A 16,763-nucleotide genomic window follows, 5' to 3' on the forward strand; every position below is an offset into this window, starting at 1 on the left:
TTCCACTGTGAGTTGCCCTGCCCCCTCTCTTCTCTTCTTCTCTTCCACTGTGAGTAGCCCTGCCCCCTCTCTTCTCTTCTTCTCTTCCACTGTGACTTGCCCTGCCCCCTTCTCTTCTTCTCTTCCACTGTGACTTGCCCTGCCCCTCTCTTTCTCTTCTTCTTCCACTGTGAGTTGCCCTGCCCCCTCTTCTTTCTTCTCTTCCACTGTGAGTTGCCCTGCCCCTCTCTTCTCTTCTTCTTCTTCCACTGTGAGTTGCCCTGCCCCCTCTCTTCTCTTCTTCTCTTCCACTGTGAGTTGCCCTGCCCCCTCTCTTCTTTCTCTTCCACTGTGACTTGCCCTGCCCCTCTCTCTTTCTCTTCTTCTCTTCCACTGTGATTGCCCCCTCTTCTTCTCTTCCAGCCCTGCCCCCTCTCTCTCTCTGCCCCCTCTCTTCTCTCTTCCACTGTGAGTTGCCCTGCCCCCTCTCTTCTCTTCTTCTTGACTTGCTTCCACTGTGACTTGCCACTGTGACCCCTGCTCCCTCTCTTCTTCTCTTCCACTGTGAGTTGCCCTGCCCCCTCTCTTCTCTTCTTCTCTTCCACTGTGAGTTGCCCTGCCCCCTCTCTTCTCTTCTTCTCTTCCACTGTGACTTGCCCTGCCCCCTCTCTTCTCTTCTTCTTCCACTGTGACTTGCCCTGCCCCTTCTCTTCTTCTCTTCCACTGTGACTTGCCCTGCCCCCTCTCTTCTCTTCCACTGTGAGTTGCCCTGCCCCCTCTCTTCTCTTCTTCTCTTCCACTGTGAGTTGCCCTGCCCCTCTTTCTCTTCTTCTTCCACTGTGAGTTGCCCTGCCCCCTCTCTTTCTTCTTTCCACTGTGACTTGCCCTGCCCCCTCTTCTTCTCTCTTCCACTGTGACTTGCCCTGCCCCTCTCTCTCTTCTTCTCTTCCACTGTGAGTTGCCCTGCCCCCTCTTCTTCTCTTCCACTGTGACTTGCCCTGCCCCCTCTCTTCTCTTCTGCCCCCTCTTCTTCTTTCCACTGTGACTTGCCCTGCCCCCTCTCTTCTCTCTTTCCTTCCACTGTGATTAGCCCTGCTCCCTCTCTCTTCTCTTCTTCTCTTCCACTGTGACTTGCCCTGCCCCCTCTCTTCTCTTCTTCTCTTCCACTGTGACTTGCCCTGCCCCCTCTCTTCTCTTCTTCTCTTCCACTGTGAGTTGCCCTGCCCCCTCTCTTCTCTTCTTCTCTTCCACTGTGAGTTGCCCTGCCCCCTCTCTTCTCTTCCACTGTGACTTGCCCTGCCCCCTCTTCTTCTCTTCCACTGTGACTTGCCGTGCCCCCTCTCTTCTCTTCTTCTCTTCCACTGTGAGTTGCCCTGCCCCCTCTCTTCTCTTCTTCTCTTCCACTGTGACTTGCCCTGCCCCCTCTCTTCTCTTCTGTGAGTTGCCCTGCTCTCTTCTCTTCTTCTCTTCCACTGTGACTTGCCCTGCCCCCTCTCTTCTCTTCTTCTCTTCCACTGTGACTTGCCCTGCCCCCTCTCTTCTCTTCTTCTCTTCCACTGTGACTTGCCCTGCCCCCTCTCTTCTCTTCTTCTCTTCCACTGTGAGTTGCCCTGCCCCCTCTCTTCTTCTCTTCCACTGTGAGTTGCCCTGCCCCCTCTTCTTCTCTTCCACTGTGAGTTGCCCTGCCCCCTCTCTTCTTCTCTTCCACTGTGACTTGCCCTGCCCCCTCTTCTTCTCTTCCACTGTGAGTAGCCCTGCCCCCTCTCTTCTCTTCTTCTCTTCCACTGTGAGTTGCCCTGCCCCCTCTTCTTTCTTCTTCCACTGTGAGTTGCCCTGCCCCCTCTCTTCTCTTCTTCTCTTCCACTGTGAGTTGCCCTGCCCCCTCTTCTTCTCTTCCACTGTGAGTTGCTTCTTCTTCTCCACTGTGAGTTGCCCTGCCCCCTCTCTTCTCTTCTTCTCTTCCACTGTGAGTTGCCCTGCCCCCTCTTCTTCTCTTCCACTGTGAGTTGCCCTGCCCCCTCTCTTCTCTTCCACTGTGAGTTGCCCTGCCCCCTCTCTTCTCTTCTTCTCTTCCACTGTGAGTTGCCCTGCCCCCTCTCTTCTCTTCTTCTCTTCCACTGTGAGTTGCCCTGCCCCTCTCTTCTCTTCTTCTCTTCCTCTTCCCACTGTGAGTAGCCCTGCCCCCTCTTCTTCTCTTCCACTGTGACTTGCCCTGCCCCCTCTCTTCTCTTCTTCTCTTCCACTGTGAGTTGCCCTGCCCCCTCTCTTCTCTTCTTCTCTTCCACTGTGAGTTGCCCTGCCCCCTCTCTTCTCTTCTTCTCTTCCACTGTGAGTTGCCCCTTGCCCTGCCCCCTCTTCTCTTCTTCTCTTCCACTGTGACTTGCCCTGCCCCCTCTCTCTTCTTCTTCTTCTCTTCCACTGTGAGTTGCCCTGCCCCCTCTCTTCTCTTCTTCCTTCCACTGTGAGTTGCCCTGCCCCCTCTCTTCTTCTTTCCACTGTGAGTTGCCCTGCCCCCTCTCTTCTCTTCTTCTCTTCCACTGTGAGTTGCCCTGCCCCCTCTCTTCTCTTCTCTCTCTTCTCTTCCACTGTGAGTAGCCCTGCCCCTCTTCTTCTCTTCCACTGTGAGTTGCCCTGCCCCTCTCTTCTTCTCTTCCACTGTGAGTTGCCCTGCCCCCTCTTCTTCTCTTCCACTGTGAGTTGCCCTGCCCCCTCTTCTTCTCTTCCACTGTGAGTTGCCCTGCCCCCTCTCTTCTCTTCTTCTTCTCTTTCCCACTGTGAGTTGCCCTGCCCCCTCTCTTCTCTTCTTCTCTTCCACTGTGAGTAGCCCTGCCCCCTCTCTTCTCTTCTTCTCTTCCACTGTGAGTAGCCCTGCCCCCTCTCTTCTCTTCTTCTCTTCCACTGTGACTTGCCCTGCCCCCTCTCTTCTCTTCTTCTCTTCCACTGTGAGTTGCCCTGCCCCCTCTCTTCTCTTCTTCTCTTCCACTGTGAGTTGCCCTGCCCCCTCTCTTCTCTTCTTCTCTTCCACTGTGAGTAGCCCTGCCCCCTCTCTTCTCTTCTTCTCTTCCACTGTGAGTAGCCCTGCCCCCTCTTCTTCTCTTCCACTGTGACTTGCCCTGCCCCCTCTCTTCTCTTCTTCTCTTCCACTGTGATTAGCCCTGCTCCCTCTCTCTTCTCTTCTTCTCTTCCACTGTGAGTAGCCCTGCCCCCTCTTCTCTTCTTCTCTTCCACTGTGAGTTGCTTCCACTGTGAGTTGCCCTGCCCTGCCCCCCCCTCTCTTCTTCTCTTCCACTGTGAGTTTCTCTTCCACTGTGAGTTGCCCTGCCCCCTCTTCTTCTTTCCACTCTTCCCCCTCTTCTTCTCTTCCACTGTGAGTTGCCCTGCCCCCTCTTCTCTTTCTTCTCTTCCACTGTGAGTTGCCCTGCCCCCTCTCTTCTTCTCTTCCACTGTGAGTTGCCCTGCCCCCCCTCTTCTTCTCTTCCACTGTGAGTAGAAAAATGAGAGAACAGCGTCAGTGGTATTTGTCCATTTTGTGAAGACATAGCCATTGAAAAATACCTCTACCTCACTTCCCACTCTCTACCTTTCTTCCACTCTCTACCCCTTTCTACCTTTCTTCCTCTTCCACTGTGAGTTGCCCTTTCTACCTTTCTTCCACTCTCTACCCCTTTCTACCTTTCTTCCACTCTCTACCCCTTTCTACCTTTCTTCCACTCTCTACCCCTTTCTACCTTTCTTCCACTGTGAGTACCCTTTCTACCTTTCTTCCAATCTTCCACTGTGAGTTGCCCTTCCCCCTTGCCTTTCTACCTTTCTTCCACTCTCTACCCCTTTCTCCTTTCTTCCACTGTGAGTTGCCCTGCCCCTTTCTTCCACCTCTACCCCTCTCTACTTCTTCTTCCACTCTCTACCCTTTCTTCCACTCTCTACCCTTTCTACCTTTCTTCCACTCTCTACCCCTCTCTACCCCTTTCTTCCTTCTACCTGTATTCCACTCTCTACCCCTTTCTTCCACTCTCTCTTTCTTCCACTCTCTACCCCTTCCACTCTCTACCTTTCTTCCACTCTCTACCCTTTCTTCCACTCTCTACCCCTTTCTTCCACTCTCTACCCTTTCTTCCACTCTCTCCTTTCTTCCACTCTCTTCCCCTCTTCTACCTTTCTTCCACTCTCTACTTCTTTCTTCCACTCTCCCTTTTCCTCTCTCCCCTTGACCCACTCTCTACCTTTCTTCCACTCTCTGCCCTTCCACTCTCTACCTTTCTTCCACTCTCTACCCCTTTCTTCCACTCTTTTTCTTCCACTCTCTACCCTTCCACTCTCTTCCCTTTCTTCCACTCTCTACCCCTTTCTTCCCTCCTCTCTCTTCCACTCCCTTTCTTCCACTCTCTACCCCTTCCCCTCTCTCCCTTTCTTCCCCACTTTCTTCCACTCTCCCCCTTTCTTCCACTTCTCTTCCCTTTATTTCCTCTCTACCCCTTTCTTTCTTCTCTTCCCTTTCTTTCCTCTCTACCCCTTTCTTCCCTCCCTACCCCTTTATTTCACTCTCTACCCCTTTTTTCCACTCTCTACCCCTTTCTTTCACTCTCTACCCCTTTCTTCCACTTCCTACCCATTTCTTCCACTCTCTACCCCTTTCTTCCCTCCCTACCCCTTTCTTCCACTCTCTACCCCTCTCTACCCCTTCCACTCTCTACCCATTTCTTCCACTCTCCCTTTCTTCCACCCTCCCCCCCTTTCTTCCACCCTCTACCCTTTCTTCCCCTCTACCCTTTCTTCCCTCTCTACCCCTTTCTTCCACTCTCTACCCTTTCTTCCACTCTCCCCCTTTCTTCCACTTCCCTTTCTTCCACTACTACCCTTTCTTCCACTCTCCCCTTTCTTCCACTCTCCCTTTCTTCCACTCTCTACCCCTTTCTTCCTTCCCCTTCCACTTCTCCCTCTCTACCCCTTTATTCCACTTCCCTCTCTACCCCTTTATTCCACTTCTACTCCCTTTCTTCCACTCTCTGCCTTTCTTCCCTCTTTTTTCCCTCACCCCTTTCTTCCACTCTACCCCTTTCTTCCACTCTCTACCCCTTTATTCCACTCTCTACCCCTTTATTCCACTCTACCCCTTTATTCCACTCTCTACCCCTTTATTCCACTCTACTTTATTCCACTCCCCCTTTATTCCACTCTTCCCTTTATTCCACTCTCTTTTCTTCCACTCTCTACCCCTTTCTTCCACTCTCTACCCCTTTCTTCCATTCTCTACCCTTTCTTCCACTCTCTAGCCCTTTCTTCCCTCTCTACCCCTTTCTTCCACTCTCTACCCCTTTCTTCCTCTCTACCCCTTCTTCCTCTCTCTACCCCTTTCTTCCTCTCTCTACCCCTTTCTTCCACTCTCTACCCCTTTCTTCCACTCTCTACCCCTTTCTTCCACTCTCTACCCCTTTCTTCCACTCTCTACCCCTCTCTACCCCTTTCTTCCCACTCTCTACCCCTTTCTTCCACTCTCTACCCCTTTCTTCCACTCTCTACCCCTTACTTCCACTCTCTACCCCTTACTTCCACTCTCTACCCATTTCTTCCACTCTCTACCCCTTTCTTCCCCTCCCTACCCCTTTCTTCCACTCTCTACCCCTTTCTTCCACTCTCTACCCCTTTCTTCCACTCTCTACCCCTTTCTTCCACTCTCTACCCCTTTCTTCCACTCTCTACCCCTTTCTTCCCCTCTCTACCCCTTTCTTCCACTCTCTACCCCTTTCTTCCACTCTCTACCCCTTTCTTCCACTCTCTACCCCTTTCTTTCACTCTCTACCCCTTTCTTTCACTCTCTACCCCTTTCTTTCACTCTCTACCCCTTTCTTTCACTCTCTACCCCTTTCTTTCACTCTCTACCCCTTTCTTCCACTTCCTACCCATTTCTTCCACTCTCTACCCCTTTCTTCCCCTCCCTACCCCTTTCTTCCACTCTCTACCCCTCTCTACCCCTTCCACTCTCTACCCATTTCTTCCACTCTCTACCCCTTTCTTCCACCCTCTACCCCTTTCTTCCACCCTCTACCCCTTTCTTCCACCTTTACTCCTTTCTTCCACTCTCTACCCCTTTCTTCCACTCTCTCTACCCATTTCTTCCACTCTCTGCCCCTTTCTTCCACTCTCTACCCCTTTCTTCCACTCTCTACCCTCTCTACCCTTTCTTCCTCTCTATCCCCCTTCCACTCTCTACCCCTTTCTTCCACCCTCTACCCCTTTCTTCCACCCTCTACCCCTTTCTTCCACCCTCTACCCCTTTCTTCCACTCTCTACCCCTTTCTTCCACTCTACCCCTTTCTTCCACTCTCTACCCCTTTCTTCCACTCTCTACCCCTTTCTTCCACTCTCTACCCCTTTCTTCCACTCTCTACCCCTTTCTTCCACTCTCTACCCCTTTCTTCCACTCTCTACCCCTTTCTTCCACTCTCTACCCCTTTCTTCCACTCTCTACCCCTTTCTTCCTCTCTACCCCTTTCTTCCACTCTCTACCCCTTTCTTCCACTCTCTACCCCTTTCTTCCACTCTCTACCCCTTTCTTCCACTCTCTACCCCTTTCTTCCACTCTCTACCCCTTTCTTCCACTCTCTACCCCTTTCTTCCACTCTCTACCCCTTTCTTCCACTCTCTACCCCTTTCTACCCCTTTCTACCCCTCTCTACCCCTTTCTTCCCCTCTCTACCCCTTTCTTCCACTCTCTACCCCTCTCTACCCCTCTCTGCCCTTTCTTCCCCTCTCTGCCCCTTTCTTCCACTCTCTGCCCTTTCTTCCACTCTCTACCCTTTCTTCCACTCTCTACCCTCTCTACCCCTTTCTTCCTCTCTACCGCTCTCTGCCCTCTCTGCCTCTCTACCCTCTCTGCCCTCTCTGCCCTTTCTTCCCTCTCTACCCCTTTCTTCCCCTCTCTACCCCTTTCTTCCCCTCTCTACCCCTTTCTTCCCCTCTCTACCCCTTTCTTCCACTCTCTACCCCTTTCTTCCACTCTCTACCCCTTTCTTCCACTCTCTACCGCTCTCTACCCATCCCTACCCCTTTCTTCCACTCTCTACCCCTTTCTTCCACTCTCCCGTTTCTTCCCCTCCCTACCCCTTTCTACCCCTCTCTACCCATTTCTACCCCTCTCTACCCATTTCTTCCCCTCTCTACCCATTTCTTCCACTCTCTACCCATTTCTTCCACTCTCTACCCATTTCTTCCACTCTCTACCCCTTTCTTCCACTCTCTACCCCTTTCTTCCACTCTCTACCCCTTTCTTCCACTCTCTACCCCTCTCTACCCCTTTCTTCCTCTCTACCGCTCTCTACCCCTTTCTTCCACTCTCTACCCCTTTCTTCCACTCTCTACCCCTTTCTTCCACTCTGTACCCCTTTCTTCCACTCTGTACCCCTTTCTTCCACTCTCTACCCCTTTCTTCCACTCTCTACCCCTCCCTACCCCTTTCTTCCTCTCTACCGCTCTCTACCCCTTTCTTCCACTCTCTACCCATTTCTTCCCCTTTCTACCCCTCTCTACCCATTTCTACCCCTCTCTACCCATTTCTTCCCCTCTCTACCCATTTCTTCCCCTCTCTACCCCTTTTCTTCCACTCCCTACCCCTTTCTTCCACTCTCTACCCCTCTCTACCCCTTTCTTCCTCTCTACCGCTCTCTACCCCTCTCTACCCCTTTCTTCCACTCTCTACCCCTCTACCCCTTTCTTCCACTCTCTACCCCTTTCTTCCACTCTCTACCGCTCTCTACCCCTCTCTACCCCTTTCTTCCACTCTCTACCCCTCTCTACCCCTTTCTTCCACTCTCTACCCCTTTCTTCCACTCCCTAACCATTTCTTCCCCTCCCTAACCATTTCTTCCCCTCCCTACCCCTTTCTTCCCCTCCCTAACCATTTCTTCAACTATCCCTCCCTACATCCTTTCTGCTCTGCCAGATAAAGCCCTTTCCTAGGGCTCAGAGTTTGTCCTGATCAGGCCACAGGGTCAGGACACACTCCTTGCTCTACTCCATCCACAGAACCACTTGTCATTTATTTTATATAAATAGTTTTGAAACCATTAGGAACAGCTGCTTAATGACTGTTTCTCTGTCTCTCTTGATTACTCCCTGTAGATCGTAAGGATACGCGTATCAAGAAGATGTACAGTGGGTCGATGAAGATCACCAACCAGGTGTTTGAGGATACCTATGAAAACTCCAACAGCACTGAGTACAGAGCGCTGGCCGAACAGGTCGTTAAACAGGTCAGAGAGAACCTTGGCCGTGTCCGAAATCTGTCTTGCCTGCTACTTTCTACACCGGCAGTCTGTGTACTAAACCTACCGCATATTATTTAGAACAGGGATGGGCAACTCCAGTGCTGGTGCCTTTCCCCCAGCCCTGTAGCTAACACCCCCCAGCCCTGTAGCTAACACCCCCCCCCAGCCCTGTAGCTAACACCCCACCCCCAGCCCTGTAGCTAGCACCCCCCAGCCCTGTAGCTAACACCCCCCAGCCCTGTAGCTACACCCCCCCAGCCCTGTAGCTAACACCCCCCCAGCCCTGTAGCTAGCACACCCTCCCCCAGCCCTGTAGCTAACACCCTCCCCCAGCCCTGTAGCACACCCCCAGCCCTGTAGCTAACACGCCCCCCAGCCCCAGCCCTGTAGCTAACACTTCCCCCAGCCCCAGCCCTGTAGCTAACACACCCCAGCCCCAGCCCTGTAGCTAACACCCCCCAGCCCCAGCCCTGTAGCTAACACCCCCCCAGCCCCAGCCCAGTAGCTAACACCCCCCCAGCCCCAGCCCTGTAGCTAACACACCCCCAGCCCCAGCCCTGTAGCTAACACACCTCCCCCAGCCCTGTAGCTAACACACCTCCCCCAGCCCTGTAGCTAACACCCCCAGCCCTGTAGCTAACACTTCCCCAGCCCTGTAGCTAACACCCCAGCCCTGTAGCTAACACCCCCCCAGCCCTGTAGCTAACACCCCCAGCCCTGTAGCTAACACTCCCCCTCAGCCCTGTAGCAACACCCCCCCCAGCCCTGTAGCTAACACCCCCCCAGCCCTGTAGCTAACACCCCCCCAGCCCTGTAGCTAACACCCCCCAGCCCTGTAGCTAACACCCCCCAGCCCTGTAGCTAACCCCCCAGCCCTGTAGCTAACACCCCCCCCCAGCCCTGTAGTAGCAAACCCCCCAGCCCTGTAGCTAACCCCCCAGCCCTGTAGCTAACCACCCCCAGCCCTGTAGCAACACCCCCCAGCCCTATAGCTAACACTCCTTTCCCCCAGCCCTATAGCTAACACTCCTTTCCCCCAGCCCTATAGCTAACACACTCCCCCAGCCCTATAGCTAACACTCCTTTCCCCAGCCCTATAGCTAACACTCCTTTCCCCCAGCCCTATAGCTAACACTCCTTTCCCCCCAGCCCTATAGCTAACACTCCTTTCCCCCAGCCCTATAGCTAACACTCCTTTCCCCCAGCCCTATAGCTAACACTCCTTTCCCCCAGCCCTATAGCTAACACTCCTTTCACCCAGCCCTATAGCTAACACACCTCCCCCAGCCCTATAGCTAACACTCCTTTCCCCAGCCCTATAGCTAACACTCCTCCCCCCCAGCCCTATAGCTAACACTCCTTCACCCAGCCCTATAGCTAACACTCCTTTCACCCAGCCCTATAGCTAACACTCCTTTCCCCCAGCCCTATAGCTAACACTCCTTTCCCCCAGCCCTATAGCTAACACTCCTTTCCCCCAGCCCTATAGCTAACACTCCTTTCCCCCAGCCCTATAGCTAACACTCCTTTCACCCAGCCCTATAGCTAACACTCCTTTCACCCAGCCCTATAGCTAACACTCCTTTCACCCAGCCCTATAGCTAACACTCCTTTCCCCCAGCCCTATAGCTAACACTCCTTTCACCCAGCCCTATAGCTAACACTCCTTTCACCCAGCCCTATAGCTAACACTCCTTTCCCCCCCAGCCCTATAGCTAACACACCTCCCCCAGCCCTGTTGCTAACACTCCTTCCCCCAGCCCTATAGCTAACACTCCTTCCCCCAGCCCTATAGCTAACACTCCTTTCCCCCAGCCCTATAGCTAACACTCCTTTCCCCAGCCCTATAGCTAACACTCCTTTCACCCAGCCCTATAGCTAACACTCCTTTCCCCCAGCCCTATGGCTAACACTCCTTTCCCCAGCCCTATAGCTAACACTCCTTTCCCCAGCCCTATAGCTAACACTCCTTTCCCCCAGCCCTATAGCTAACACTCCTTTCCCCAGCCCTATAGCTAACACTCCTTTCCCCCAGCCCTATAGCTAACACTCCTTTCCCCAGCCCTATAGCTAACACTCCTTTCCCCCAGCCCTATAGCTAACACTCCTTTCCCCCAGCCCTATAGCTAACACTCCTTTCCCCCAGCCCTATAGCTAACACTCCTTTCCCCAGCCCTATAGCTAACACTCCTTTCCCCCAGCCCTATAGCTAACACTCCTTTCCCCCCCAGCCCTATAGCTAACACTCCTTCCCCCAGCCCTATAGCTAACACACCTTTCCCCCAGCCCTATAGCTAACACACCTTTCCCCCAGCCCTATAGCTAACACTCCTCCCCCAGCCCTATAGCTAACACACCTTTCCCCCAGCCCTATAGCTAACACACCTTTCCCCAGCCCTATAGCTAACACTCCTTTCCCCCCCAGCCCTATAGCTAACACTCCTTTCCCCCAGCCCTATAGCTAACACACCTTTCCCCCCCCAGCCCTATAGCTAACACTCCTTTCCCCAGCCCTATAGCTAACACACCTTTCCCCCAGCCCTATAGCTAACACTCCTTCCCCCCAGCCCTATAGCTAACACTCCTTTCCCCCAGCCCTATAGCTAACACTCCTTTCCCCCAGCCCTATAGCTAACACACCTTTCCCCCAGCCCTATAGCTAACACTCCTTTCCCCCAGCCCTATAGCTAACACTCCTTTCCCCCCCAGCCCTATAGCTAACACTCCTTTCCCCCAGCCCTATAGCTAACACTCCTTTCCCCCAGCCCTATAGCTAACACTCCTTTCCCCCAGCCCTATAGCTAACACTCCTTTCCCCCAGCCCTATAGCTAACACTCCTTTCCCCCAGCCCTATAGCTAACACACCTTTCCCCCCCAGCCCTATAGCTAACACTCCTTTCCCCCCCAGCCCTATAGCTAACACTCCTTTCCCCCAGCCCTATAGCTAACACTCCTTTCCCCCCCAGCCCTATAGCTAACACTCCTTTCCCCCAGCCCTATAGCTAACACTCCTTTCCCCCAGCCCTATAGCTAACACACTCTTCCCCCAGCCCTGTTGCTAACACTATTCCCCCAGCCCTATAGCTAACACTCTTTCCCCCAGCCCTATAGCTAACACTCTTTTTCCCCCAGCCCTGTTGCTAACACTCCTTCCCCACCAGCCCTATAGCTAACACTCCTTTCCCCCTAGCCCTATAGCTAACACTCCTTTCCCCCCAGCCCTATAGCTAACACTCCTTTCCCCCAGCCCTATAGCTAACACACCTTTCCCTCCCAGCCCTATAGCTAACACTCCTTTCCCCAGCCCTATAGCTAACACTCCTTTCCCCCAGCCCTATAGCTAACACTCCTTTCCCCAGCCCTATAGCTAACACTCCTTTCCCCCAGCCCTATAGCTAACACTCTTTCCCCCAGCCCTATAGCTAACACTCCTTTCCCCCAGACCTATAGCTAACACACCTTTTGCTCCCCAGCCCTATAGCTAACACTCCTTTCCCCCAGCCCTATAGCTAACACTCCTTTCCCCCCAGCCCTATAGCTAACACTCCTTTCCCCCAGCCCTATAGCTAACACTCCTTTCCCCCAGCCCTATAGCTAACACACTCCCCCAGCCCTGTTGCTAACACTCCTTTCCCAGCCCTATAGCTAACACTCCTTTCCCCCAGCCCTATAGCTAACACTCTTTTTCCCCCAGCCCTGTTGCTAACACTCCTTCCCCCAGCCCTATAGCTAACACTCCTTTCCCCCAGCCCTATAGCTAACACTCCTTTCCCCCCGCCCTATAGCTAACACTCCTTTCCCCCCAGCCCTATAGCTAACACTCCTTTCCCCCAGCCCTATAGCTAACACCCCTCCCCCCAGCCCTGTAGCTAACACCCTCCCCCAGCCCTGTAGCTAACACCAGCCCTGTAGCTAACACGCCCCCAGCCCCAGCCCTGTAGCTAACGCCCCCAGCCCCAGCCCTGTAGCTAACACCCCCAGCCCCAGCCCTGTAGCTAACACTCCCCCCAGCCCCAGCCCTGTAGCTAACACCCCCCCAGCCCCAGCCCAGTAGCTAACACTTCCCCCAGCCCCAGCCCTGTAGCTAACACCCCCAGCCCCAGCCCTGTAGCTAACACACCCCCCAGCCCCAGCCCTGTAGCTAACACACCTCCCCCAGCCCTGTAGCTAACACACCTCCCCCAGCCCCAGCAACACCCCCAGCCCTGTAGCTACACCCCCCCAGCCCTGTAGCTAACACTTCCCCAGCCCTGTAGCCCCACACCCCCCAGCCCTGTAGCTAACACTCCCCCAGCCCTGTAGCAACACTTTCCCCCAGCCCTGTAGCTAACACTTCCCCCAGCCCTGTAGCTAACACCCCCCCAGCCCTGTAGCTAACACCCCCCCAGCCCTGTAGCTAACCCCCCAGCCCTGTAGCTAACCCCCCAGCCCTGTAGCTAACACCCCCCAGCCCTGTAGCTACACTTCCCCCAGCCCTGTAGCTAACACCCTTCAGCCCTGTAGCTAACACTTCCCCAGCCCTGTAGCTAACCCCCCAGCCCTGTAGCTAACCCCCCAGCCCTGAAGCAACACCCCAGCCCTGTAGCCCTGCCCTTGCTAACACTTCCCAGCCCTGTAGCTAACACTCCCCAGCCCTGTAGCTAACACCCCCAGCCCTGTAGCTAACACCCCCAGCCCTGTAGCTAACACACTCCCCCAGCCCTGTAGCTAACACACCTCCCCCCAGCCCTGTCGCTACCACCCCCCAGCCCTGTCGCTAATACACCCCCCCAGCCCTGTCGCTAATACACCCCCCAGCCCTGTCCTACACCCTGTCGCTAACACTCCTTTCCCCCAGCCCTATAGCTAACACTCCTTTCCCCAGCCCTGTCGCTAACACTCCTTTCCCCCCCAGCCCTGTAGCTAACACTCCTTTCCCCCAGCCCTATAGCTAACACTCTTTTCCCCCAGCCCTATAGCTAACACTCCTTTCCCAGCCCTATAGCTAACACTCCTTTCCCCCAGCCCTATAGCTAACACTCCTTTCCCCCAGCCCTATAGCTAACACACCTTTGCCCCCAGCCCTGTCGCTAACACTCCTTTCCCCCAGCCCTATAGCTAACACACTTTCCCCCAGCCCTATAGCTAACACTCCTTTCCCCCAGCCCTATAGCTAACACTCCTTTCCCCCAGCCCTATAGCTAACACTCCTTTCCCCCCCCAGCCCTATAGCTAACACTCCTTTCCCCCAGCCCTATAGCTAACACTCCTTTCCCCCAGCCCTATAGCTAACACTCATTTCCCCCAGCCCTATAGCTAACACTCCTTTCACCCAGCCCTATAGCTAACACACCTCCCCCAGCCCTATAGCTAACACTCCTTTCCCCCAGCCCTATAGCTAACACTCCTCCCCCAGCCCTATAGCTAACACTCCTTTCACCCAGCCCTATAGCTAACACTCCTTTCCCCAGCCCTATAGCTAACACTCCTTTCCCCAGCCCTATAGCTAACACTCCTTTCCCCCAGCCCTATAGCTAACACTCCTTTCACCCAGCCCTATAGCTAACACTCCTTTCCCCAGCCCTATAGCTAACACTCCTTTCACCCAGCCCTATAGCTAACACTCCTTTCACCCAGCCCTATAGCTAACACTCCTTTCCCCAGCCCTATAGCTAACACTCCTTTCACCCAGCCCTATAGCTAACACTCCTTTCACCCAGCCCTATAGCTAACACTCCTTTCACCCAGCCCTATAGCTAACACTCCTTTCCCCCAGCCCTATAGCTAACACTCCCCCCCCAGCCCTGTTGCTAACACTAATTCCCCAGCCCTATAGCTAACACTCCTTCCCCCAGCCCTATAGCTAACACTCCTTTCCCCCAGCCCTATAGCTAACACTCCTTTCCCCCAGCCCTATAGCTAACACTCCTTTCACCCAGCCCTATAGCTAACACTCCTTTCCCCCAGCCCTATAGCTAACACTCCTTTCCCCCAGCCCTATAGCTAACACTCCTTTCCCCAGCCCTATAGCTAACACTCCTTTCCCCAGCCCTATAGCTAACACTCCTTTCCCCCAGCCCTATAGCTAACACTCCTTTCCCCCAGCCCTATAGCTAACACTCCTTTCCCCCAGCCCTATAGCTAACACTCCTTTCCCCCCTAGCTAACACTCCTTTCCCCCAGCCCTATAGCTACTCCTTTCCCCCAGCCCTATAGCTAACACTCCTTTTCCCCAGCCCTATAGCTAACACTCCTTTCCCCCCAGCCCTATAGCTAACACACTCTTTCCCCCAGCCCTATAGCTAACACACCTTCCCCCCCCAGCCCTATAGCTAACACTCCTTTCCCCCAGCCCTATAGCTAACACACCTTTTCCCCCAGCCCTATAGCTAACACTCCTTTTTCCCCCAGCCCTATAGCTAACACTCCTTTCCCCCAGCCCTATAGCTAACACTCCTTTCCCCCAGCCCTATAGCTAACACACCTTTGCCCCCCAGCCCTATAGCTAACACTCCTTTCCCCAGCCCTATAGCTAACATTCCTTTCCCCCAGCCCTATAGCTAACACTCCTTTCCCCCAGCCCTATAGCTAACACTCCTTTCCCCCAGCCCTATAGCTAACACTCCTTTCCCCCCCAGCCCTATAGCTAACACTCCTTTCCCCCAGCCCTATAGCTAACACTCCTTTCCCCCAGCCCTATAGCTAACACTCCTTTCCCCCAGCCCTATAGCTAACACTCCTTTCCCCAGCCCTATAGCTAACACTCCTTTCCCCCAGCCCTATAGCTAACACTCCTTTCCCCCAGCCCTATAGCTAACACTCCTTTCCCCCAGCCCTATAGCTAACACTCCTTTCCCCCCAGCCCTATAGCTAACACACCTTTGCCCCCCCAGCCCTATAGCTAACACTCCTTTCCCCCAGCCCTATAGCTAACACTCCTTTCCCCCCAGCCCTATAGCTAACACTCCTTTCCCCCAGCCCTATAGCTAACACTCCTTTCCCCCAGCCCTATAGCTAACACTCCTTTCCCCCAGCCCTATAGCTAACACACCCCCCCAGCCCTGTTGCTAACACTCCTTCCCCCCAGCCCTATAGCTAACACTCCTTTCCCCCCCAGCCCTATAGCTAACACTCCTTTTTCCCCCCCAGCCCTGTTGCTAACACTCCTTCCCCCCAGCCCTATAGCTAACACTCCTTTCCCCCCCAGCCCTATAGCTAACACTCCTTTCCCCAGCCCTATAGCTAACACTCCTTTCCCCCAGCCCTATAGCTAACACTCCTTTCCCCCAGCCCTATAGCTAACACTCCTTTCCCCCAGCCCTGTCGCTAACACTCCTTTCCCCCCCAGCCCTATAGCTAACACCCCCCAGCCCTATAGCTAACACTCCTTTCCCCCAGCCCTATAGCTAACACTCCTTTCCCCCAGCCCTATAGCTAACACTCCTTTCACCCAGCCCTATAGCTAACACTCCTTTCCCCCAGCCCTATAGCTAACACTCCTTTCCCCCCCCCCAGCCCTATAGCTAACACACCTCCCCCCCAGCCCTATAGCTAACACTCCTTTCCCCAGCCCTATAGCTAACACACCTTTCCCCCAGCCCTATAGCTAACACACCTTTCCCCCAGCCCTATAGCTAACACTCCTTCCCCCCAGCCCTATAGCTAACACTCCTTTCCCCCAGCCCTATAGCTAACACTCCTTTCCCCCAGCCCTATAGCTAACACTCCTTTCCCCCAGCCCTATAGCTAACACTCCTTTCCCCCAGCCCTATAGCTAACACTCCTTTCCCCCAGCCCTATAGCTAACACTCCTTTCCCCCAGCCCTATAGCTAACACTCCTTCCCCCAGCCCTATAGCTAACACTCCTTTCCCCCAGCCCTATAGCTAACACTCCTTTCCCCCAGCCCTGTAGCTAACACTCCTTTCTCCCCCAGCCCTATAGCTAACACTCCTTCCTCCCCAGCCCTATAGCTAACACTCCTTCCCCCAGCCCTATAGCTAACACTCCTTTCCCCCCCAGCCCTATAGCTAACACTCCTTCCCCCAGCCCTATAGCTAACACTCCTTTCCCCCAGCCCTATAGCTAACACTCCTTTCCCCCAGCCCTATAGCTAACACTCCTTTCCCAGCCCTATAGCTAACACACCTCCCCCAGCCCTATAGCTAACACTCCTTTCCCCCAGCCCTATAGCTAACACTCCTTTCACCCAGCCCTATAGCTAACACTCCTTTCCCCCAGCACTATAGCTAACACTCCTTTCCCCCAGCCCTATAGCTAACACTCCTTTCCCCCAGCCCTATAGCTAACACTCCTTTCCCCCCTAGCCCTATAGCTAACACACCTTTCCCGATAGCTAACACACCTTTCCCGATAGCTAACACACCTTAAGCTACTGTAGTTGCATTCTTAACTGAAAACCATGATTAGTTGATTATAGGAGGGCGGCAGGTCACAACCAGGCCCATGAGAACTGGAGTTTTCCATCACTGATTCACAACAAACTGTTTAGTATTATCCACTGCAGTCAGCAACAAATAT

General features: G+C 53.9%; 1 protein-coding gene across 1 annotated transcript in view; it reads left to right on the forward strand.

Moving 5' to 3' along the window:
• st14a (ST14 transmembrane serine protease matriptase a) overlaps positions 1 to 16,763 on the forward strand; it is an 84,409-nt gene that overhangs the window by 12,123 nt on the left and 55,523 nt on the right. Inside the window, exon 3 of the mRNA XM_052466223.1 lies at positions 8,098 to 8,228. Within this exon, the coding sequence (XP_052322183.1) occupies positions 8,098 to 8,228 (131 nt within the window). The remainder of the gene's footprint in view (positions 1 to 8,097; positions 8,229 to 16,763) is intronic.

The sequence above is a fragment of the Oncorhynchus keta genome, chromosome 1 (assembly GCF_023373465.1).
Source record: "Oncorhynchus keta strain PuntledgeMale-10-30-2019 chromosome 1, Oket_V2, whole genome shotgun sequence".
NCBI classification, from domain to species: domain Eukaryota; kingdom Metazoa; phylum Chordata; class Actinopteri; order Salmoniformes; family Salmonidae; genus Oncorhynchus; species Oncorhynchus keta.